We start from the raw sequence: 25218 nt of genomic DNA on the forward strand, positions 1-25218 counted from the left end.
GTGGCACCCAACATGGCGATTTCCAGGTCTCAGAGGACAGAGAATAACTCCCCACAGCTGGGTCCTGGGATTCAGGTGACATGTAGGAAAGTCCTACCCGTGGGAAAGCTCCAATAAAAAACAGGAAATCAAACTAAACAGAAAAATGCCCAGTAGCTGGCCTGGAACCATCCCCTTGTTTTCCTTTATCTCCAGGGTTTGGTCATGAAATGAGTTCTTCACCATCATTCAGTGTCATGGTGGACAGTTAGTTACCCAGAGAAGAAACATTTTTCTGAAGTTCATTTTGAGTTATACATTCTACCTAACTTTCCTTTCATCTGTTTTCATGTTCCATTAAAAAGAACCGGGGCGGGGCGGGTTGGGGTGCGGGGACAACAAAACAAACAAAATGCCCTCTCACTTTCTGCACTGTTAAATATTTATTAAAAGATCTCCTTAGAAAACTCCTTGAATTGCTTCTCAAGTCTATCTGTTTGGACTAGCGGCATGTCTTTCATTGTTGCTCAAGTTCCCTGTGATTTTAAGATGTTTCTAACTTCATCACAAATGTCACATAAAATTTGCCCAAAATGTACTGTATGAGGAACCAAGATACTGCATCCATGCATCAAGTACCATCCCCCTCACCTACTAACCCTCCACACGAGCACAGGTGCTGAAGAAATGCTAGAGGGAGCGTGACTGGCGTCTATGGCCGCCTTACCTAGGAAGCACTATTGTACTTAACCCCACATTCTAGTTTCACTGCATACGGCAACAGGTAAATGTCCCACTTCTGCTATCCCATCCTTTGACAGACCACTGCTGACTTTAAAATGATATAGGAAACAACATAGTTAAGATGATCATTACTGATAGTACTCTGCCTAATTGTTGAATTCAAAACCACTACAAAGTGTGAAAGTTCCAGAAGCTACCAGTAGCGAGTGGAACTCACTACACACAGTGGGTTTACAGGCTCTGGCCACCCAGTCATTCAGTCATCCCAAGAACAAGCCTGTATTTTAATGTAACTGTTTCTTTCTAAACCCACTGTGTCCCCAGTATGGCTCTTGTTTCCTGGCCTGTGGGACAGGGCTTTGTGGCACAAGGTTGCCGGGGCCGAGCAGGGAGTGGGTGTCCAGTACGCACCAGAATTTGGCGTGGTGGGCGAATTGGTCTGGTTGTTCTGCACGGCTGCGGCTACTGCGTGTGCTGCTGTCACGGCTGTCTTTGCAGCGTACAGGTTGGCTTCTTCCTGAAACTTGCCGATATTCTTCTTGTACCTGATTCGTTTGTTGCCAAACCAGTTGGATACCTACAAATCACATGGACATCAGTGAAGGGGAAGAGAGGTCCAAGGGGGGTGGAGTGGGGGGAGGAAAGTCAAACTTCCAATAACTGCTGGGCACCGAGGGGATCCCATCACATCCTGTGGATAATGTGTAATGGTTTTAGGGATTTACTTTCATTTTTGGCAAACCTCTTAATACTCTTGGAAAGATGCAGCTTCTTGGAATTAGCCACAGCACCACTAAAATGGCTGCAAGTACTGTTCTAAAAAAATATTCAATTTGTGCATACCAATTAGTATATAAGTGATCAGTCCCCTCAAAAATAGCTGAAAGCTAAAAGAATCATTTGTTAAGTTAGGTAAATAATAAGAAATACTTGAGAAAGAATGACTTATTCTTTTTGTGTCTGGAACAATTTTGGCAGCTGTGTAGTAGAATCATATTTGTTCTGCTGAAGAGTAACATCAATTAATAATGGATGAAAAATCCCTTTGTCTCCTGCCTTAGAAGATACTGTATGGCTGCCAAGATGGCTGCTCACGCTCTGCCAGTTAACACGTGAGAAGGTTATAACTTGAAAACTCCAATAATTCCAGTCATGTCAAATGCAAATACAGAGGCACGGCTCTGATTTTATCCAGTGGACTATACTCATTTCTTTTGCAAACTACTCATGATGTCAGCCAGTGCAAATGGGAGAGATTTCTAAAGAGGATCTCATCAAAGGCAGATTTCATCACATTTCATTGACAGCAATACTTTAGCCCAAGACTGACCAATAATTTCTTAATAATATGTCAAAGGCACACACTGCTGTGGTATCAGGCTGGGTGGGTCACTGTTCTACCCTGAGGACAAAGGAGTGGATGAGCCCTCCAACCCAATTTATACCGGTGGGCACCCTTGTTAACGATCTTTGCCAAACCTTTAATTGCTTTGGACATAGAACTCCCTTTCTTCAACCCATGGCACTCATCCTTCTGAAAGAAGCCAGAGAGCCCTGGCAAGGGAGACACATGAGGACGACAACGGTGGCCTTGCCACTGCCCACATGGTGTCGCCACCTGGGGACTCACTGTGCACACATCCACATGGAAGCACACTCACGGAAGACCCACGCAGCCACCATGAGCATAGGTTCATCAGACAGAAACAAGCTACGACTCACCAGGAAGGAAGTAGGCTACAGAGCAGGACTCCCTAGTGTTTCTGTTCTACCATCATTTCTTTCCCCTGAGGGAAGATAACCCTTCCTTCTTTCATGTCAAATAGTGGTGGTTATTACTACTGTCATCTAACGAGTGAGCATCTTCTAAGTGCCTGCCGAGCATTATGCAGAGCCCTTTGCATACATTTTCTCATTTAATCTTGACAAGCTCAAGGGCTGGGTAGTTGGCTGAGGGGAGTTACAACAGGCATCACACAAGTCCCAAATCCAAAGGCCTTTTCTCCCCCATTTGACCTCTCAGTAGTGCTGGGTACTGGGAATGACCAGCCCTTTCTGTTTCACGCACTTTCTTTGCAGGGTTTCTATGGTATCGTGCTCCTGCCTCTCCTCCCCTGGCACACCAGGGTGTGTAAGTGTGTCTTCTCCAAGACTCAGCTCTTGGCCCTCTTCTCTCCTTCTCCTTGAGCAATCTTATCCATACTAATGATTTCAATCATTGTCTCTGTGTGGATGACTCCAGATTTCCACCTCTATCCCTAACTTCTACGAAGAATTTCAGTTCTCAACTTTTAAGACATTTCCATAGAAATGTTCTGCCATAACCTCCCATTCAATAGGTCTATAGCGGAACTCTAGCAATGTGCCTCCTTTTCTATTTTCTCTGGGTTCAGGGTATCTGTACCTCCAGAAATGTGGTACCCATCACCTCACAAAGTCCCTGATTCCACCATTAAATAGTTCTAATGGACACGCAGTTCTTTATTTGGAAGTAAGATCTAGTTCCCTTTCATTTCCACTCATTGGTTTTGGTTCCAACATCCCGAGGCGCTCAACAGCCCTGAGGGGCTGACGGCACCCTACCACTGGCTTTCTCTGCCCTCCTTTTTCTGAGCTCCAGATGTTTGACAATTGTGGTAATGGGGGAATAGGCAGAATTTGGCCACAACGCTGTGAAGATCAGAGAGGGTGAAGGCGGAGGCGATGCTAATGTGGGGCCTGAGAGGATGGAGACACACGTTCGGGGAGGGGCTTGTGCACCAGGCTGAGTCAGCTCCGTGGCCACTAGGATTCATTCCCACACCGCGATTCCACGGCTCTAAAAGCAGAAGTTCTAAATCAAGACTGGAACAGGGCCCTAAAGGTATCTGTCTGTTCGGATATGCTTGTTAAAGCAAGTTCTCTTAGACCCCACCTCACCTTTAACGAGCACATTCTCGGCTCACGACGCAGACCTAGAGAGGTGGTTCAAAAAAAGCTCCTTCGTCATATACTACTACTCTAGCTTGTCTGAATAAGACTGTCAGGCCTTTGAAAGAGTTAAATATTGAATATATCTATAGTGCAAAGAGAGATATTCCTGGTTGAGAGGGAATTTGGCATTTCTTAAGCATAATTAATGAAAATTCCCCAACTCTGAATTTAGCAACAAAGGCCCATCTTAGAATTCTCTTCTTCTAAACAATTCTCTGTTGGATTCCATACTTTGTAGTTAATATTACCTTGACAATCAGAGAAGCTATCATACATTAATGAAACCTAGCCTGGAAAATCAGATTACAGCTTTATTAACAGTTTCATAATTGAGGAATCTCTGTACCATCGAAGGTCTCATCTCTAGATATGTAAGAATCCTGTGTTTATGCATACCCCTGGACCAATCAAACAACAGTCATCACTAATAAAGGTTTATTTAATTCTCACAGTAAAATTTTAATATCACCAGCAGCCTGGGGAAGCTTTAGCAAGTGGATTTGCTTGACATCAGATCGTTTCTATTCTGCTAGTCCCAATACTTCTTAATCTTTAATATCAAGGCAATTAAAATTAATGGCCACTCATCCGAAGCTACTGTGGGCAGTGTTTCCTTGACATCAATTGTTTGATGGGATTACCTAGAGGTTAAACTAACAAGCAAGGTTTAATTGGAAGCAATGAAAGAAGCAGTGATCATACGTTATGTTTAACCTGCATAACCACATCTAAATGAATATCTAAAAATGTTAAACTATTTCTCAAATTAAAATATGCACGTCACATTCTGATATCACAGATTTGGGCATTGCAGCAATAGAACTATTAAGACCATACTGCTGCAACTGAGATCAACGCAATTAATGTATAAATCGACACCTAAGTCCAGGAAATTGTTTCCCCCCACCTTTCACAAATAGATGGATACAATTAGTTACAGGAGGATCCCTACCCTCACCCGGTAGGAAGCACCCAAAGCTATGCTCACATGTGCCCCCCCACCCCCCACAGTGATCTCGGAAGAGCCAGGCTGTTCACAGGGGCGCTAAGTGGAGCAGAGCTGGCTCCATCTCTGAACTGGAATGGCCTGTACATTGGTCCCAGAATAGAAACACAGGCAGGAAATTGGTAGAGAGAAAGGGAATACACTGCCCTGTGCTTCTCTTTTGAGCCACGTATCAAGGATTCATGACTCTGGACTGTGCAAAAGGCGAAGGACCAGGCAAGAATTTTAAGATCAATTAAAAACGAGAATAAAAATACAAGCACTCTCTTCCTTCTGTGACGTTCACTGCTATCAGCTCCCAGACTGCGAGTGTTTGGCGATCAGGGGAACGAGGAGTGAACATTCTGCAGGCTGCTAATTTTCTGGAGCCCTTCTGCAAGGCCAAGGGTGACTGGAAAGGCTCCTGGTCTCCTTCAGCCATGCATTTCCTCCAACTCCATCCAGTTGCAGAGTGCCAATTGCTTTTAAAACGCAGAATGTTTTTATACGTAGAATCGAAAAGAGACAAACTAGAAAAACAGAGCAAAAAAGGTGGGGAGGTGGGAAGGTTGGGGAAATGGGGAGATATTGGTCAAAGGGTACAAATAGCCAGTTATAAAATTAATAAATTTGGGAATCTCATGTACAGTAGGGTGACTATAGCTAATACTGTATCATATACTTGAATGTTACTAAGAGAGTAGCTCTTAAATGTTCTGCGCACAACAAAGAAATGGTAACTGTGACTAGATGGAGGTAGATAATACTGTGGTGGTCATCATTTTGCAATTATAAGTGTATCAAATCAATACAGCTGTACACCTTACAATGGCCACAATGTTATGTGGCAATTGTATCTTAGTAAAGGAGGGAAGAGTAAAACTCTTTTCCAAATAATATAACTAAATCCAATTTCTATATTGCTTATTTGTTTTTCACCTCCTTCAAAAAGGTACTCAGAACCTTCCACTCACTCAGAATCTTCGACTCTCAGGTAGATAAGCCAGAAGTGGGCAGTACCACATAACAGGTGAGTGCTTGGGACTCAGGGTTCAGTTTCAAATCCACAATGCCAATTACTATGAGCAACTTGGGCAGGTTACTTTAATGTCTCCTCTCATATACAAATGAGAGTAATAATAGTAATGTCTTCCTCGTAGAATTGTTGGGTGTGTTAACGATTTTGGCACACAGTGATTACCTAATAACTATGAGCTATTACTACCACCCAAGTTTTATCAATGAAGAAATGAGATCCAGACCACATACTAGCTGCCCAAAATCTAGAGCAAAGTGTGATGGACCCAGATTTCAACCTCAGGACTCCCCAGCAACTTTTTCCTTTTTTATAATCAACTCGGATATGTTTACTGAGCATCTGTTATGGTCAATACTGTAAGGCCTCACTTAAGGTCTGTGACTTTAAGGGAAATGACATATAAAATGAAACCGATTTTACCATAGGCCCATTGATATAAACAAGAGTTAAATTCCTATGGTATCTCAATGTAACAATGAAATGACAAAATGAACAAAATGATGTCATTCGAGGACCTGCTGTACTGTACTAGGTGCCATGGGGAGATGAAAAAATGAACATGTACCTCAAATTAACCTGCCTCAAATTTACAATCTGATTATGAAAGCAATGCGAGACACACAAATAATTAGGGAAAACAGCAGGACAATGACGATCATACACCGAGGTGTGTAGTACAGAGTCTAAGTGCAGCAAGAATTTGGAGGAAGAGAAGTCCCAGCAGGTCTGGGAACACAGAGATTTCCAAGGGAAGGTGGAACTTGAACTGGACACCTCAGCTTCAATTCAATTCAATAGCATTTTTTTATTGAGACTCATTTCAGAGGTACAAACCTCTAGAAGCTCTGTTGACACAAACAAGCCAAAAACATAAACTGCTGCCTCCCTCTCCCTGATCCCAGAGACTTACTCTACTCTCTAACTTAGCTCCCTTTTCCCTTCTTAACCTCTGAACCCCTCTTTTGTAATGAAAGAGGAAGGAGAAACCATTCTAAAGGAAAAAAGGAAAGGAGAATCAAGGGCTGTTTCTGGAAGAGGTGACATCTGAGTGGAAGAGGACTAACAAGTGACCTACTGGAGAGAATGAGGGAGCAGTGAGAGGAGGGGGGAGTTAGGGGGATGAGCAGGTAAAGGCACCTGAAGGAAGGGAAGGCTCTGGCTAAGGCACAGGACAGGGGAGTGTCCCACGCAAGCAGAAGCCTGAAGGGGGGGGCTCTGCAGGTTATACCTCCCACACCCACCCTGGGATGAGTAAGTTCCAGCTAAGTGGACGGGAGACTGAGATCAAGCCTGAGATTTCTGGGAACTACAGTGGGCAATAGTTCCAGCGAGGCCACCTGAGGCCAGGTGATGCAGCCTTCCTACCCAGGTACCTGGCCCATGTCAGTGGTCTGCACACTTTTTGCTGGAATATTCCCTGAGGAAATTTTGAAAAATCAGGTACCCACTCACACATATTTTTCCTCCTTTGCACATTTTTAAAGTTGGCATCTACAATTTTTCATTATAAGTTTATGTAGTTGTAAACAATGTTATTTCAGTTTGTCATAAATGTTGACATTTTAAAAAATGGTAACATTATTCTTTAAAATGTATCCAACCAAATATAAATAGCAAAGCAATTTGATATCCACTATCCATTTTAAAAATACATAAATTCGCTTTTCTTTAACAATCAAAAAATTTGTGCGCTATTTTTTTGTTCTTGGAAGAAAGAGTATTTCCATTTCGTCTCCCTCCCGTATTATCTTAATGCAATATACTTTTATGTTATACAATAGAAATATGTGGAAATTGAAAATTTTAAATTATTTTTATTTCCTATAATTACAAGACTGTACATGGGATTTTTTAGGGGGTGCAGCTCACAGTGGCCCCACAGGGGATCAAACTGGCAACCTTAGTGTTATCAGCACCACACTCTAACCAACTGAGCTAACTGGCCACCCCACATCTACATGTTTAATATATCATCTGGATTAAACTAAATTAGTCTAACATCGATCAAAGTAAATACTTACTTTGATACATAAAATCTTATTTTGACCACCAAAAGTAAGGTTTCCTCACATATGCATTTCTTAATCAGAGGAGTGTAGGGTTATAAAATGCTGATTGAAGGAGGTTTTTTTTATCACCAATATTTCACATAATCCCTTGTTAGGCACTGGAGAAGGTCTCATACTCCAGGGCACTAGGGCCATTGTATTGGGTGGGAATATTCTTTTTATAGAATGGGAAAGGCCAAGTGGGAAAGGGGAGGAGGGAAAAAGGCAATCCACACATGCTTCTATCATAGCAGCTTTCCAAGGCACACAGATTTTAGGAAGGAGTACATATACACATAAGGAAAGATGGCCAGTGACAACCCTAGAAGCAGGCATGCCCTAGTTCCCTTTGGAAAATCTTCAATTACTTTGTGGAACAATATTCCCTAGGTCCAGACTGCTGTCTTAAGTGAGCACGCTAATCTGACTGCATTTGAACTTCTTTGTGTGAGTACAGCTGGGAGCCCCTTGAATGGGGTGTGCCTGGTAAAGACCTTCAGCTATAACAACAGGGCTCAGGCAGGCAACCACTTCTTTGTACCACAATGACCTTTTGGAGCTGGACAAAGAACATATTTATCAGCTTCAGGAAATCAAAAAAATTCTTATTAAAGAAATAAACCTATAGTTTACTTATTATTTAGTGTAACTTTCCTGGAGAACAAACCAGCAAATATGTACATAGCCTCTGAATCAGCACTACTGAGAACTTATTTTGAGGAAATATTTAGAGATACATGTGCAGAGATTTGCTGCAGTCCTACACTTAATCGTCAAAAAAAGGAAAAGATTCATTTTTAGCACATCAGTATAAGGGAATATGATCACTGACTAAAAATCATGTAGACGAAGAATATTGACCTGGGGAAATAGTCATAATATAAGAAGGAGGAAAAGGCTTTTTTTTCTTTTTTTTGCATACAGCATAAAATTTGTGGGGTTCTTTTTGTAAAAATACTCACACATAGACATACATAGGTGTGCACATGCACACATATAAACACGTCACATGTATACATATGCACTGGAAAAAAGTGCTAGGACACACGTACCAATAATTATCTTTTAGAATGGGTTTATAAGTTAATTCCTATTTTTCTGTATGTTTTCAAGTATATCCAAATTGATTTCAGATAAGCAAATATTGGCATTTTTTAAATTAGAAAAATGTATTTTTCAAAGCAAAAGTAACCAAGCTGCTTTTTAAAACAATCAAAAGCCATTTAACAGTCTTTAAAAGTGCCAGGCCCAGTGCGGGCCCACGCAGCTACAGGGATCAACAATTCCATTTCTGCGTTCTGTCTGGAAGACGGCATCGGCAGGTCCAAGGATTCTTCAAATAATTCAAATCACACACTTTGTAAATCTCAAGCCATTAAAATTTCCCAGATTGCTTTGCATGTAAGAAAAAATTCCATGTTCAAATTAAAAAGCTAAACCATCTACAATGTCTCTACAGTCACTGAAAGCCAGCTTATTAATTAATTAGCATTAGCTGCATCTTACATTTCAAAATCTATCACTACAATTACTTATCATTTCAATAACAATGTTAAATAAAAGAGAAAAATTAGTACTTAAAGACTTAATCTTCAAGAGGCAGAGTGCAGAACTTCAGAGTTCAGCCTTAGTTTTGCTTCCTTGCGTCAAGTACATTAGGGAGAGGATCATCACTTGTTTGGAAAAGAAGCAGCTGACATGAAAACATCATTATTGAGATTAGCAAACTAAAAATTTATGAAGCACAAATCTTAGAAAAATATGCCATTGTGTTTCCCGTGTTTACTTGTGATGCATACTTTATGTACTGTGCCTAATTAAATGCAACAGATTATGAAATGTTGAAATGCCAAGTTGTGTATAATGGAACATGTAGCATATTTACATGGTAAACAATTTTACCTCTAATAAATAGTTTCTCTCTAATCAATATGTTTCATCCCTATTATGTGATTCCACTTGAATGAGGGGTGGAAGAGAGAGACTGTTTTAAATCAATACTCTCAATAAAAAAATTTAAAAATTATTTACTCAATTTTATTTCTTTTCCATTTATTAAATGGCTAGGGCTACAAAAGTATATTCTACCTTTTCAGTGCAAAATATTTCGGCTCTTTTATGGTTAAAATGTGAGCGAGCCCAAAAGTCCAAACCATTTTTTTGTTTAGAAACTAAGTTCCAAATTCCTAACAACTGACTTGAAAACCAACTTTTGAAACACAACCCACTTCTAGTGGGAGAACTGAACAAATAGAAATTCAGTTTCCATAGTATTTGAAATAATTTAAAACAGATTCACTTGTCAAGTACTGTATTTTTTTTTTTTTTTTTTTGAGGCTGTGAAAAATTTTATTGCCATAATGTCCTGACACCCTTACAGTTTGGCTTTGCCCTTTCTACACTATGCGTGATAGACTGATAACTGCTTGTGACATTCACAAAGCGACTCATCTGCAAAAGTATATAAAACGTCAGCCTCGCGGCCACAGTACATACAAAACAGATGACACCATTCATCTCCCTAAAACATGTACTGAGGGGTGGTTCTAAATGACCTCAGATGATGTTTTCAGTTACAGACTTTTTTCTTTAAAATTCTCTCATTTAAAAAAATAAAAATGTGCTAGGTGTACAACTGAATAGGTTCCTTCATAGGCTCCATGGAAAGCCTCTGACAGATTTTGAAACACTGACAGCACGACCGTGGAGCTGCCTCCCATCAGCTGCACTGAAAGACGCAGCCATTTCCCAGGCACCTCAGCATCCCAGAACTAAAACTCAAGAGCACTCCTTAATAAACAATCAGGGAGCAGATTTTTTTGTCCAGATAAGTGTCATGTAAATCTAATTCCTATAACTGAAAACATCAAAATTTATTCAGTGTCTTTTAGTCAAGCCTCTTGTTTCACGGAAACCCTTATTTATTCAAACACCGTTCCCTACCAAATACAAACCACAGTTTTCTTTTTTAAAATCCAGAAAATTTCACTGAGTTTATTTAAAATGGGAATATCTGTCCTCAAAAGGTGTACTACCCTTTCAACATACATAATTCCCACTAAAAATGAATCACATACATTTTTAGAATAAAGAATACACCAAGAGTAGGTCTATTCAGAGACTAAGAATAGACACAACCCCACTCACCATACCCTTCCTTGCCCCTTCTGGCTCTCAGTTTTGTGGAGCCTGTGAAAACCTAGGGGGCTGTTAGCATACTAGTTTGCTGGAGGGCAGAGCCTCTGTTCCCTCTTTCTTTTGAAACCTTTACAAGGCTCTGTCTGCACAACATACCCAGCAAAAAACTCTGGTGAAACGGGTGACAAATTAGCATTATTGAGTACTGATATGCCAGGCTCTGTACTAGGCATTCTACATACATGATCTCATTTAGCCTTCAAATCTCTGAAAAAAATTATCATTCTCCTAATTTTACAGGTCAAAAATTGGAGACTTCAGGTTAAATAATTTGCTCAAGGTCACACTGTGACTTAACAGTGGTGGAGTGGAATCGGAGTGACTTTTCTGTACCATCTGAATGTAGTCATCTAGAGTTAAGGTCCCAATTTCTCAAAACAAGTGATATGAAACGATAGTATCACTGCCTAAATGGAACACAAGTAACAAAACTTAGTTAGGGTTAAAAAAATCTGGAGTATGTGCAGGGCAATGATCTGAATATCTAACTTTAGGAAATCAAGACAGAGAAAAGGAAACTATAATCCTTAAGAATTTTTCTCTCTTGATTCGACTCAGTCACCTGACAAGGTCCAAGTGGGGGTAATCCATTAGTTCTTTTAGCCCGTTCCACTCCTGGGCGCTGAGCCCTGCTAGGGCAAGTCACAGGCCCAGGCTGTTGGCGTGCTCTGCCGATTACCTTTCTCTCATCTCTGGCCAGATCATTCATTCCAGACATATTTAGAGTGCCCAACAAGCACTACATTCCCACAAGCCAGTCCCTTCAACCTCCCAAATCCAATTTTACCCTCCTCCTCATTCTGTCCATGACCACCTGTGTCCTCTTGTAATAACAATAGTTGTCAACATTTATATGGGGCTTCTTAAGTACCAAGCACTATTCTAAGCACTTCACATATATTACATCATTAAATCTTCATAATGATCCAATGAGATAGTGTCCACCTCCCCCCATTTTATGGATAAAACAAGCACAAATAGTTAAAACAAACAAACAAACAAAAACCCAAAAAACAAAGGTAGTGAATACAATATGGTTCAGAATGAATATCTGAAGAGGTATATTAAGAAATATTTGCAAAGAATATAAGAAGGGAGACTTAAAAAAAACTTTTGCTTTTGTTGAGCTCTACAGTATATTTAAAATTTCATTAATTTCTGTACTTCTCTTTAGACTCTCCTACCACTTGTTTTGGTTGAATTTATTGCCCTTTATAACACCTTGGGATGGATGATTTGCTCCTCTCCACCACTCTCTTCCTCTCCCGCCACTCTCTTCCTCTCTCTTTACGTGTGTATATACACACATACGCATACATACATGTATGTTTAATATATGTAAAGCTATACATTTCCTTCTATGCATGGCTTTAGCTGCATCCCTTGAGTTTTGATAGGTTGTATTTTCATTATCATTCAGTTAAAATATTTTCCAATTTCCATTGTGGTTTACCTATGAGTTATTAAGAAACATATTGCTTTTATTTTCAAATACACGGGACTTTTATAGTAATCATTTTGTTACTAATTTTAAGTTTAATTCCACTGTAGTCAGAAATTGTGTTTGGAATTATTTTAAATTTATTGAGAGGTGCTTTATGACCCAGAATATAGTTAATTTTCAAAGTGCTCTGCAACTGCTTCAAAAGAACACATATTCTGCATTTGTTGGCTATAGTGTTCTATATATGTTCATTAGGTCGTTTGCTAATCATCGTGTTCAAATGTTTTATATTTGCGCTACTCAAAGTGTGGTCCTGGAACCATCAGCATTGGCATTACCTGGTAGCTGCAAATTGTCAGGCCCCCTTGCAGACCGTTTGAATTAGAACCTTTGGGAACTGGGCCCAGGATTCTGTATTCCAAGATGCTCTCCAGATCATTGCTATGCATGTGAAGTTTGAGAAGCACTGTTCTAGGTCATTACTGAGTGAGTGTGTGTGTGTGTGTGTGTGTGTGTGTGTGTTTTCTGTTACACAAAGGTATGAAAATCTCCTACAATGATTTTGCATTTGTCTATTTTTCTTTAAAATTTTGCAAGTTTTTTAAGCTCCTATTAGGTACATACAAATATAGAATTGTCGTATCATCATTCTTTAGTGCCTCTATTTATCTCTAGTAAAACTTTTTGCCTTGCAGTGTTCTTTATCTGATAGAATAGAGAAACACCAACGTTCTTTTGGTTATTGTTGCATGTTATATTTCCCCCCCATACTATTATTTTCTTTTTTTCTGCATCCTTATTGGTCTCTTAGAGAACATATAATCAGGTTTTATTTTTATATCTTGGCTGACAATATATGCCTATTTCTTAGAGCATTCGATTCATTTACATTTAATGTAAGTATTGAGATATTTGGGTATGGACCTATCATCTTACTAAGTGCTTCCAATTTGTCCCACTTACTATGCTCTCCCTCCCCCCACCTTCTTTTAGATTGCTTATTTAAAAAAAAAAATCCACATTTCCTTTTTATTAGTTGGGAAGTTATACACTCTTTTAGCATTCTTTAAGTAATTACCCTAGAGATTATACATTCTATCAAGTCTAACACTAAGTACTGATACTTTCATATTGTTCCTTTTATCACCTTTTGCAGAAAACTCAAGAGCCTTAGAACACTTACCTTCCCTTCATAACTTACAAAGTATAATCATTATGTATTTTAATTCAACACATTGTAAATCCAACAGGCTTCATTATTTTAAACAATATTCATTTAGATTCACATATACATTTGCCATTTCCTTTGCTTTTCTACTCCTTTCTGCATCTCCCACCTTCTATCTGGAATCTTTTTACTTCTTCCTGAAGAATATTTTGGCAGATATGAAATTCTAGGTTAACATTTAATTCATTTCATTCCTTTAAAGATATCATTTCACTGTATTATGGCTTTATTGTTTTCATTAACACAAACAAACAAAAAACCCAGTAGTCCGTCTAATTGCTGCTTTGTTGAAGGGAATCTTATTTTTTCCCTCTGGCAGCTTTTGTTTTGACATTGTTCAATATGGAGTCCTATTTATTTATTCTGCTTGGGGGCTGTAGTTTTTCATGAATCTATGTTTTGGAATCTTCCATCAATTTTGGAAAGTTATTAGCCTTTGCATTTCAAATATTGCTTCTGACCCACTCTTAGGTTTGCTTCTGAGACTCCGATTACATTTATTACAGACTCCTTACTGTATCCTCACTGTTGTTATTCTCTCTCACGATTTTCTATCCTTTTATCTCCCCATTCTTTAGTATGGTTATTTTCTTATAACCCATCTTCCAGTTCACTAATTCTCCCTTCAACTATGTCTACTCTGCTTTTAAACCCATACACTGAATTCTCAATTTTGGTTACTGTTATTTTTGGTTCTAAAATTCCCATTTAATTTTTTTTTTATGGTTTCTAGTTATCTGACAAAATTCTCCATTTTGCCTTTTATTTCTTTGGATATATTAAGCAGTTATTATTTACAGTCCATATCAGATCCTTTTACTTTCTAGGTTTCTATGTGTATGTTTCAATTGCCTGTTGTTTGTGTTAGTTTCAGTACATGTTATCATGTCTTCTTGTGGGTCTACTTTTTTTTTTAGTTGTGTGTCCAATGTTATATTTGCTTTGTTTATAGAAACAATTTGACGCCTAGAATGACATTATCTGTCTCCACAAAAATACTATATTTGCATTGTCTAGGCACCTATGAGTACTAGTAATCCAGTTTCAAAGACTGAGGTAAGTGAAGGAGAATTACTTCCAATGCACCCTTGCTACTAGAATGTAGCCCTAGTAATTAAAGTCCTAATGCAAAGCAAGGGAAATGAAATAGCCTCCTTTGGTAGGTCCCAGACACCTAGACACCAATTCCCACCCTTTCAACCCAGCAAAGTTGTCAAAGGCACTACTTAACCTCTCAGCCTCTTAGTCACCCCCTCAGAATTGACTAATGACCCAAGAAAAAGTTATTTGCCCTGGCCTTATTTTCTCCTTATCTGCAAATTCCCTGGACAACAGTATCCATTTCCACGGCCTCAACTATGAACTTAAGGGAATGACTCCCAAGCTACATCTTTAATCTTTACCTTTCTCCTAAATTATGTTTCCAAACTGAACATTTCCCAACTGGGATGCTGATGTCAAAGCAAACTTGGCATAACTATCACAAACTTTTAATCTCCCTTCCATAAAACTAGCATTTCCTCGTGTTTCTTATGTCAGCTAATAAGATCACCATCTTCAATGATCTAGGCTAAATACCTCAGCTATCTTCTATTACTCTTTCCTCTTCAAACTGATATCCAATTATTTACCCAATCTCCAAAATATCAATTCTATCAACAGAATACTTTTCAAATTCATTCCTGTTTTCCACTTTTAGTGGCTTAATTTGAATTTTCACCACCTCTTGCCTGAATTATACCAATAATCAATTTACTCACTCTTATTCTAGTGGTTTCCACTTCAAATTGATCTTATACCAGGTGCTAGGATTATCTTTCTTTTTTTTTTTTAACTTTTTTTATTAGTTTCAGGTGTACAAAACAATGTAATAGTTAGACATTTATCTAGGATTATCTTTCAATCTGATTGTACACCTCAACACAACAGTCCTTATTTTCAATATTTTATTTCATAGCATTTATTACCATATGACATAATATATAATTATATATTATTATTTGTAATTGTATATATACATATACATATACACATATGTATATTTATCTAATTAATTATTCTTCTTTCCTCATTAGAATAAGCTCCACAAGAACAGAATCTCTGCTGTATTCACTGTTACACATAGCACAGTATCCAGAAATCACTAGTTGCATAAATACTGTTGAATAAATTAATTAATTATTGTAGAACAGACATGTAAACTGCTCAACCTCATAATTGCAGGCAGAATTGCAGACATCTAAACATCATAATTGCAGACCTTCCCCAGTCAGGCTCAAGCTTGATTTTCTACCTAAATCATTTCTTCAACATACATTTATTGAATGTCTATGTGCTGTACACTGTGCTACAAGTTAAGATTATAGTGCTGAATAAGACTGCAGTCCCTATCAACATGGAATTCACCATCTGTCAGGGGAATAGCATTAAGCAATACATCATTTAGTTAAAATTGTGGTAAGTGCAATCAAGGAAAAGTATAAGCATCTATGAGAATATATAATGGAGGATATGAACTGGGAGTAAAAGGAAAGCTTTCTTGAAGAACTGATGTTTGAATAGTAATTAATTACTATTCAAAAGAATAGTAATTAATGTCTATACATTTGTGTACGGGGAACAGGGTCAGACCATTCCAGGCAGGAGAAACAGAATAATTATTATTATTATATCTTCTTCTTACTCTGTAATAGACACTCTACTAGGTGCTTCACATATATTATCACAATGAAACTGCTATAACCCTATGAAATACATGCTCCTTTTATCCAAATTATATATATATATAAGGAAATGAGCACAGTGAGGTTAAATGACTTGCACGGGGTCACAGAGCTAATAAGTTGGGCGACTTTCCCTAATCCTCTTAGTAGAAAGTAAACACCCTTTTGTACCATATTCCAAATGGCACCCATACGCACCTGTGCACTCCCCCAGGTAATCTTTGTATCCTGTCAGTAACATGCTTGTCTGTCTCACCCAAGAAATTTGATATTTCTAAGGGAGAAGAACCCTCTTATTCACCTTTGCTTGCCTTAGTGCCAAGCACAGTGCCTGGTGCACAGTAGGCACTCAGTACTTGTTTAGTGAATTAGGAAAATAACCAAATCTTGAAAAGCACCTTGAGTTGGATCAAATTGTGTGTAGCTGCTACTCTCAAAATCCGTATTTATTTTAGAAAAATAATATACTCTCCACATAACTGACAAAAGAATCAGGAAAGAAGAAAAGCCAAAAGGCAAGGACAAAGGCAGTCCAAGAGCATCTCTGGAGACTACCACGTGTCCTGGGTGGGCGTATGACAGAGTCAACTTGATTGGAAAGCCAGGAGGCTTGAACTTCAGAGCCTTTGTGATTTGGTGTTTTTGGCCTTCAGGCTACACTGTGTATCTTCTGCTTACTCCTCCCTCCGTCCTCTCACCCTGCTCTGGGCCCCAAGAGGCTGCCCTATATGCCTTCAGGCTGCCGGCCAAAGGAAGTCACTGGTAGGAGGTAAGGAGAGGAAAGGAAGGCCAGAGTATTGGTTCCACTGAGTCCCTCACTGTAATACTGCCTTAACTGGAGGTCTCGGTTACTGCCCTTTTCCTCACACCTTCTGTGTCTTGTTGGGTTCTGGGAACACTTCCTTCATCTTCTCAGGCCAAGGGGAAGGAACCACGCATTACCAGTATTATTCTTTGTGGTTTCCCTTTGCCCATACTTCTGTAAATACACGGAGTCACTTGATTAAACTCTCCTCAAATTACTCTGATTTGAGTGTGCCATCTGTTTTCTGCTGGGACCCTGACTAATATATTGGCCTATTGGTCTGACATGCCTCACAGAAGCGAGGCAATGGAACGGTGAGACGCGATGATCAGGGACAGGTATGAGGAGAGACTGATGGGAATACTCAGAGGGAAGGAATAGGCAGAAGAAGACGACAGGGACATAAGCTGGAGGGGTCATGATTCTGAGTGTGGCGTTTTCTAAGGTATACGAAAACTCAAGCAACACTACATCTACGCTGGAAATAGTCTAACTATCCTTAGTTTGGGTATCATGTCAAACAAGTGCTAGAGATTCCCTAAAAAAAAGTCAATTCTAAAATAAATATAATACCTGACATCACTGGAGCAAGCTTTAGGGACCATGCTAACTAATTATAATGCTGATTGTTACTAGAGAATGACAACAAAAAATCGGAGGCTTCCTGTTTTCTTTAAATCATGCAGATATGCCTTATCTGTGCTCAGAGGTATTACAGTATCCTCAAAGCTCCCATCTTTTTACAACCTGCTCCTTTGTTCTCTGCACACTGTTTAATGACATCCCATCTCCACTAGGATACACAAGCAGAGCCTTTACAGAACAGAGGGTCTGTAGCCTTAAGACAGTGTGAAAGAACCACTTTAACAAAATAGCTGCCGTTTTCCTTCAACTTGTCTCCAGCTCACCAATTGCACACTCACAGTAGAAATCTGCTTCTGCTTTCTGTCTACTGCCAAAGTAACTGAAAAGGCCTTTATGGATAGCTGAAAGAGATACTGTAATTTGATAGTCATCTCTTTTTTTCCTACTCTAATTATTATTTTAACGGGCTTCTTCTTATTTTAATAGATTTTTTTTAATAAGGAAATCTTACTTACAAATTTTAATTAGCTTACTGAATATTCACTGATTTGGAATAAGTAGTTTAATGAGTAAGGAGACCTCAGACTACTAACTAGCCTGGAGTCTCTGAAGTAGCTTAGGGGGAAATGATGCAGCCCTAGTGATATAAGCCCTGGCCTGTGTCTCACAAAACAAGACTGTGCAGCTGGGGCCCCAGGCTACAGGAATCACACTGCCTCTTGCAGGAAAAAAAGTAAAAATCCAGTTTCTTCCTTTTTAGCAAGAACCTCTAGCTCTCCCACTCCTAAAGACCTGTGACTTGTCAAATCACTGAACTTCTCTGAACATCGGTCTCCTCATCTGTAAGGGTTACTTTCCTCCACATCAGACTCTTACAAAAGTAGGTGTCGTGCACCACTTGAAAGGCTCTAAAATACACATTAGTTGACCTCAGACAAGAAAAAGCTAACGGAGTTCATCACCATCAAACCAGTATTACAAGAAATTTTAAAGAGACTTCTTTTGAAGAAGAATGAAAAATGATCAAAAATATGAATAATAAAATAGCAGTAACTACATATCTATCAACAATTATGTTAAATGTCAATGGATTAAATGCTCCAATCAAAAACGTGGGTGCTGAATGGAAAAGAAAACAAGACCCTTACATATGCTGCCTACAAGAGACTCACTTCAGATAGAAAGACACACACACAGACTGAAAGTAAAGGGAAAAAAAAACACTTCATGAAAATGTAAACAAAGAAAAGCTGGGGTAGCAATACGTGTACCAGACAGACTTTAAAACAAAGGCTATAACAAGAGACAAAGAAAGACCTAGTAATTCCACTTCTGGGTATTTATGTGAAGAAGCCCAAGTCAAAAAGACATATGCATCCATATGTTCACTGCAGCATTATTTACAATAGCCAAGATAATGGAAGCAACCTAAGTGTCCATCGACAGATGAATGGATAAAGAAGAGGGGGTACATATATACAATGGAACATTACTCGCCATAAAAAAGAATAAAACCTTGCCAATTGCAACATCATGGATGAACCTACAGCCTATTATGCTGAGTGAAATTAAGTCAAAGACAAATACCATGTAATTTCACTTATATGTGGAATCTAAAAAACAAAAATTAATAAACAAAACAGAAACAAACTCATACTAGATACAGAAAACATTTTGATGGGTGCCAGATGGGAGGGGGTTTGCGGGGATAGCTGAAGAGGGAGAAGGGATTAAGAGGTACAAATTCATAGTTACAAAATAGTAATGGGAATGTAAAATATAGCATAAGAAATATAGTCAATAATATTGTAATAACTATGTATGGTGTCAGATGGGTACTAGATTTATCGAAGTGATCACTTTGTAAGTTATATAAATGTCTAATCACTATGTTGTACATCTGAAACTAATATATTGTATGTCAAATGTAATTGAAAAATAAAAGATTATTTTAAAAATACGTTAGTTGAATGAATGAATGAATGAATGAATCCCACTGCTGCCAATTAACCTCTTTACCATTTCAGGTTCTCATCTGTTAAGGGGGGAAAAAAATCAATATTTTCTTTATAGTACATTTCAATTAGAGGAGCAATGAAGAATAAGTTAACATTTTTCATTCTAAAAACACCTAGCACAGAAAGTAGGGCCAGAGTAATTTAAATTCAAAACCGGAATCAGGAGAACAATGGAGTTTTTTGTGACTTGCTAACTTGAATAATCAATGCAAGTTAGCTCTATTCTGAAAAGTAAAAGCATATTAATATCTGTTCCACTAAGAATATTTGACAATTTAAGTGTGATTCTCAGTGCTTATGACATTTGAAGTAATTTCTTCTTTTGTGAATGTTCAGAGTGTTATGTAAAAAGGGAACTCCAGCTTACTCAATCAAACCAAGCCTTAGGAAATCAGGGATTATAAATTCTGAGTTCTGCCTGTAATTCTATGTTAAGGCTATTTATAATAGTGCAAATTAACGTGGGACTAATATAAATTGTAAAATTTTCACCTACCTGTAAGTATTTATGTTACAAGCTGCCAGGCTGATCCTGTTAAAACTTAAGTCAGATCACAGCATTCCTCAGTTTTCCACGTCATTCCCAAGGTCTACAAGACCCCTGCACCACCTACCTGGACCTCACAGTCTCTTTACCTTCATCTCTTAATTACTTCTACCACTTGCTCAGGCCGCCTTTACCTCAGGGCCTTTGCACGTACTGTTCCCTCTGCCTGGAATGCTCTTTACCAACTAGCCACATGGCTTGCTCCTTCATCTCCTTCAATCTTTACTAAAAGATATTTTCTCAGGAGGGGCTTTCTTTACTACCTTATTAAAAATTAGACACTTTAATGCTCTGTTCTCCTTTCCTCCTTTATTTTTCTCCATAACACCTATCACTTTCTAATTTATCATCTCATTTAGTTATTTTATCTGTTTGTATCCTCTCAGGAAAATGTCCGTTCCATGAGGGCATGTTTGTTGTTGTTGTGTAAGTAAACCTTTTAGTAAAGTACAAAATATATATACAAAAAAGGGGGCGCACATCATAATTGATGAATTTTCATAAAGTGAACACATCCATGAAATCATTTAGCTAAAGAAACATTCCCACCTCCCCCCCAAAAATATCACTATTCCCCCACGGGGAACCACTATCCTGACTTGTAACACTAAGATTAATATTGCCTGATTTTGAACTTTTTAATAAATGGATTCATACACCAAGTGCCTGACTTCTTTCACTTAGCATTATGCAGTTACATAATAGTCTAGTTTATTTATTCTCATTGCTACATAATATTCCAAATATACATTTTAAATATACCACTTTTATTCACCCATTTTCCTATCGATGGACATTTCCATTGTTTCTAGTTTGGCTGTTAGGAATACTGTTGCTAAGGAAATTCTCAAACATCACTTGGTGAACAGCCATACACAGATCTGTCAGACAGGGTGGGGGTTTGGCTTGTTAAATTCATAGATGTCTCTTCCATCCCTAGCACAATGTCTTGCACGTAACAGGTATTACAACAAACTTTTTGTTAACATATGAATGAAAATATTCCTTTCCAAATTCTGTTATTTTGATTTAATAATTCACATAAGACTTCCTTGACTTTTATATGTAGGTCTATAATGCATGAACATTAAGTTAAGCCCTATAAATCTACTGCTCAACTTAATATCCTACTAATAATACCACTGAAACTCCTTGAATTTTTCTCCCTAATCCCATTCCACTTAACTACATTTTTAAAAATCATTCCCATTACACACATATATATGTATATATATATGTGTGTATACACACACACACACACACACACACACACACACACACACACACACACATATTCCCCTAACCAATATGTTATTTAATTTGCTTGGATCTGAACTTATAAAAATGATATCATACTACAGATATTCTGCAATTTGCATTTTTCATTCAATGTTGTTTCTGGATTAACTCAAACAGATGTACGTAGCTGTAGATCATTCTTTTTTCATTGTTGTATAGTAATCCATTGTGGGATTATAACACAGATTTAGTCATTTCCCCAGTCAATGGAAAATTGGCTTATTTCAAGATTTTTGCCATTTCAAACACCATTTCTAGGAATGCTCTTACACATGTCTCCTGATACACACATATAAGAGGTTTTCTATGGAAATTTCACCTAGAGGTGAAATTATGGATCAAATGGTATGTATATGTTCAAATTTATAAAATAATGCCAAAAGTTTTCCAGTTTACATTCCTACCAATGATATTTAAGGGTTTCTGCTGCTGTATTCTTGCCAACAATGTCCAGACTTGTAATGGTCAAATTTAGGATTTTTTGCCAACCCAGGAAATGAAAAATGTTATTTCATTGCTGTTGTTAAACCACATTTTCCTGATTACTAACAATAAGAAGAAACTTTTCATATAACTGACCATTTATATTTCTTCTTCTATCAAATATTTGTGTCTTTTGTCTGTTTTTCAAATAGGTTGTTCTTTCCTTATTAAGTTATGAATTCTTTACATATTTTGGATTTTAATCCTCTTGCTTATATACTTACAAACATCTTGCAGTTTGTGGACTAACTTCACATTTTAAAAAAGGTTTTATTTGAAATAGTATCAAACTTGCAAAATTAAAATATTATAAAGAACATCTATGTATGCCCTTTACCCAGATTCACCTGTTACCATTTGGCCCATCTGTTTTATGATTTGTGTGCACACACACGTCATTCTCTGTGTGTGTTTATATCCATACATGTACACATATACATATATAAATACATACACACAAATTTTTTCTGAACTACCTGAGAGTAAGTTATATGTATCATGGCCCTTTACCCCTGAGTAAGTCAGTGTGTATTTCCTAAGATTCTAGAGATATTCTCTTACATAACACAATTCTCTTACATGGCATAATTATAAATTACAATTTACTTTAGTAAATTTAACCCATTAATACCATTTATGGCATTTCCCCCCTCCAGTACAGGATCCAGTCTAGGGTCAGGTATTGCATTTGCCTGTCATGTCTCTTTAGCATCTTTTTATCTGGGACAGTTCCATGGCCTTTCTTTGAAATTTTTAAGAATATTGTTCCCTCCCCCTTTTTCCCTAGTAGAACATTCCTCATTTTGGGGCTTCTCTGATGTTTTCTAGTGATTAGATTCAGGTTACATTCTTGGATGAAACACTACACACAATGTCCATCTGCCCCTCTTTGGTGATGCTGATTCCAATCACTGGGTCAAGGTTTTTGCTCCACTTCTCTATTCTTTGTTTTTTTCATCCCTTACAAATAATAAAGGACCATGTTCTTCATCAAAATTTCCCCCTAGATTTAGTATTTATTGATGCTTCTTGCCTGATTCAATCTTTACTAAAATGGTTGTACTGTGTTGATGTTTCAGTCTTTATTAAGTACTTTGGAAAATGTTCTACTACTGAAATTATCAGTCCTTTACTTTGTTGCTTACACATTTTATGTCCTTTTAAAGAACTTCTTTCCTACCTTCAAAGTACTAAAGATATTTCCTTACATTTTCTTCTGAAAGTTCCCTACTTATTTTAATCATTAAGTATTTAAGCAGTATTTTAAGTATTTTAATCAAGAGAGAATAAATCAGTTTCACATACTCTAAATCTGGCAAAAATACCTTGCTACAGTTGCTTGTTTTCAGTGGGTTTCAATTTTTTTAGGTTAGTTTTGCATATGAACAATTCCTTGATTCTAAATTTAATTGTATTTTAGTAGGATGCATATTTTGAACAACGATAAAAAAAACAAAACCAATGTTTTTTTCTCTTTACAAAGTAGTCAACCTGTCAGGTCTAGAACATTCTCTGCGTTCACTTCTAAACAATTTACACAAAAGGGAGCTAATTAGAAGGCTAGTAACTGATGACTTTAATAATTAAAATGATAATACCATTGTTTCCACTTGAAAAATATGGGGTAGGGGAGTTACTGAGGAGAAATTAACTTTTTTAGGCAGGAAAAAGGTAAAAATGGGATGAAATTGCTAGAATTTAAATTGATACTTAAACTAATCACTGAAGTTCTGCATTTGGAAGGCTGACCTGGGAGAAATAAGGTCAGAAAGTCTGCTGTTTAGACAGAATAATACACCCATATCTACGTTATTTCTACCTCTCAAGCAATTACTAAAACAATTTCAAAACGTAGCAAAGCTATTTTTCAATAGAAAACAAGTGAAATGACTACAAAAATTAACTATTTAAAAAAAATATATTGGTAAATGGTTCCTAGCCTAGGTTAGAAGTAGAGCAAAACCTCCCTAGTTTAAAACAGAAGGACACTTTTCTCTCACTTATTACACAAGAAATGTGTTAAGCAAATCTTATATTACACACAAAATGCTACAACTAATGAAAAACCAGGATTATATAAGTGTTTGAGAAATGTATATAATCTGTGTTATTCTCCAATGGTGAATATGTTACAGAAGTAAAAAAGAAAAGGAGTGGAAACGTGAAAACCCCTTATTTTAAACTGGACCTGCAAACATTGGCATTCTAAATCAGAGAGCTACTGAGAGAGCCAGAAAATCAGACTTGGCATCATCAGCTGGTGTTCAGCATGAGCCCAATCCTTTCACCGATGTTCAGAGAAATGCCGTATCAGCAAACATCCACTTGATATAAATATACTTTTAACTTCATCTTCCCTGCCTGATCTAGCATATTGTACTTTTTCTTAGTAGTTCAAGTGGCAATGAATACTACATAACTCAGATAGCAATGTTTTATAATATACATCTTTATAAGCTGGTAACCCAAATCAATTATATTCCATTTCAAACTGAGGGGGAAAAAAAAACAAGATACACCATAATTTCATTGGAGAGTGACAATAACTATTAAATAAAATCTTAATTATAAATCTGTTTTCCTTTAGAGGATCTATGGAAACTAATGCCGAAACAGGAGGTGGATAACATCTTAAACCCACACCTTATTCCCTTAAAAAACAATGACTTAAAATATTGATATGAAACTTTCAATGGAATGTAAAGTGGATCTTTAGTATGTTGGACTTTAGATAAATAGCATTAAGTGTTTATATAGAAACTACTTTAAAATCCTGTGTCATGTGACCAACCTCTAGGGAACATTGGAATTTCTGCTAAGGGCCAGCTTTTCCTTAAGTTCTACTGCAAGACTTAGTTGGTAACCATCACATTTGCATGCCATGAAGAAATGATATTCAAATGACAATCTATAAACAACAATATTCATATTAAATAAAATGGCATTTTAGAGCCAATGCCAATAGGATATAGTTAATTTTTAAGGAGGTACAGTTCTAAATATCAGTCTGTCTGTCTAGTAAAATTAAACGTATTTTTGTTAGTAGATGACAGCTACCTTTAGGGCCACAATTTACTACAAATAGATGTTTAAAATAAAATACAAACAGACAGTGACAGG

General features: G+C 37.5%; 1 protein-coding gene across 3 annotated transcripts in view; it reads right to left on the minus strand.

The window, feature by feature from the left end:
- PBX3 (PBX homeobox 3) overlaps positions 1-25218 on the minus strand; it is a 193622-nt gene that overhangs the window by 5369 nt on the left and 163035 nt on the right. For all 3 annotated transcript variants that reach the window (XM_019728593.2, XM_019728591.2, XM_019728592.2), the window contains one exon: positions 1135-1300. In XM_019728593.2, the coding sequence (XP_019584152.1) occupies positions 1135-1300 (166 nt within the window). The remainder of the gene's footprint in view (positions 1-1134; positions 1301-25218) is intronic.

This window comes from Rhinolophus sinicus, chromosome 16, assembly GCF_057876585.1.
Source record: "Rhinolophus sinicus isolate RSI-liver-muscle chromosome 16, RSI-T2T, whole genome shotgun sequence".
In the NCBI taxonomy this organism is placed as follows: domain Eukaryota; kingdom Metazoa; phylum Chordata; class Mammalia; order Chiroptera; family Rhinolophidae; genus Rhinolophus; species Rhinolophus sinicus.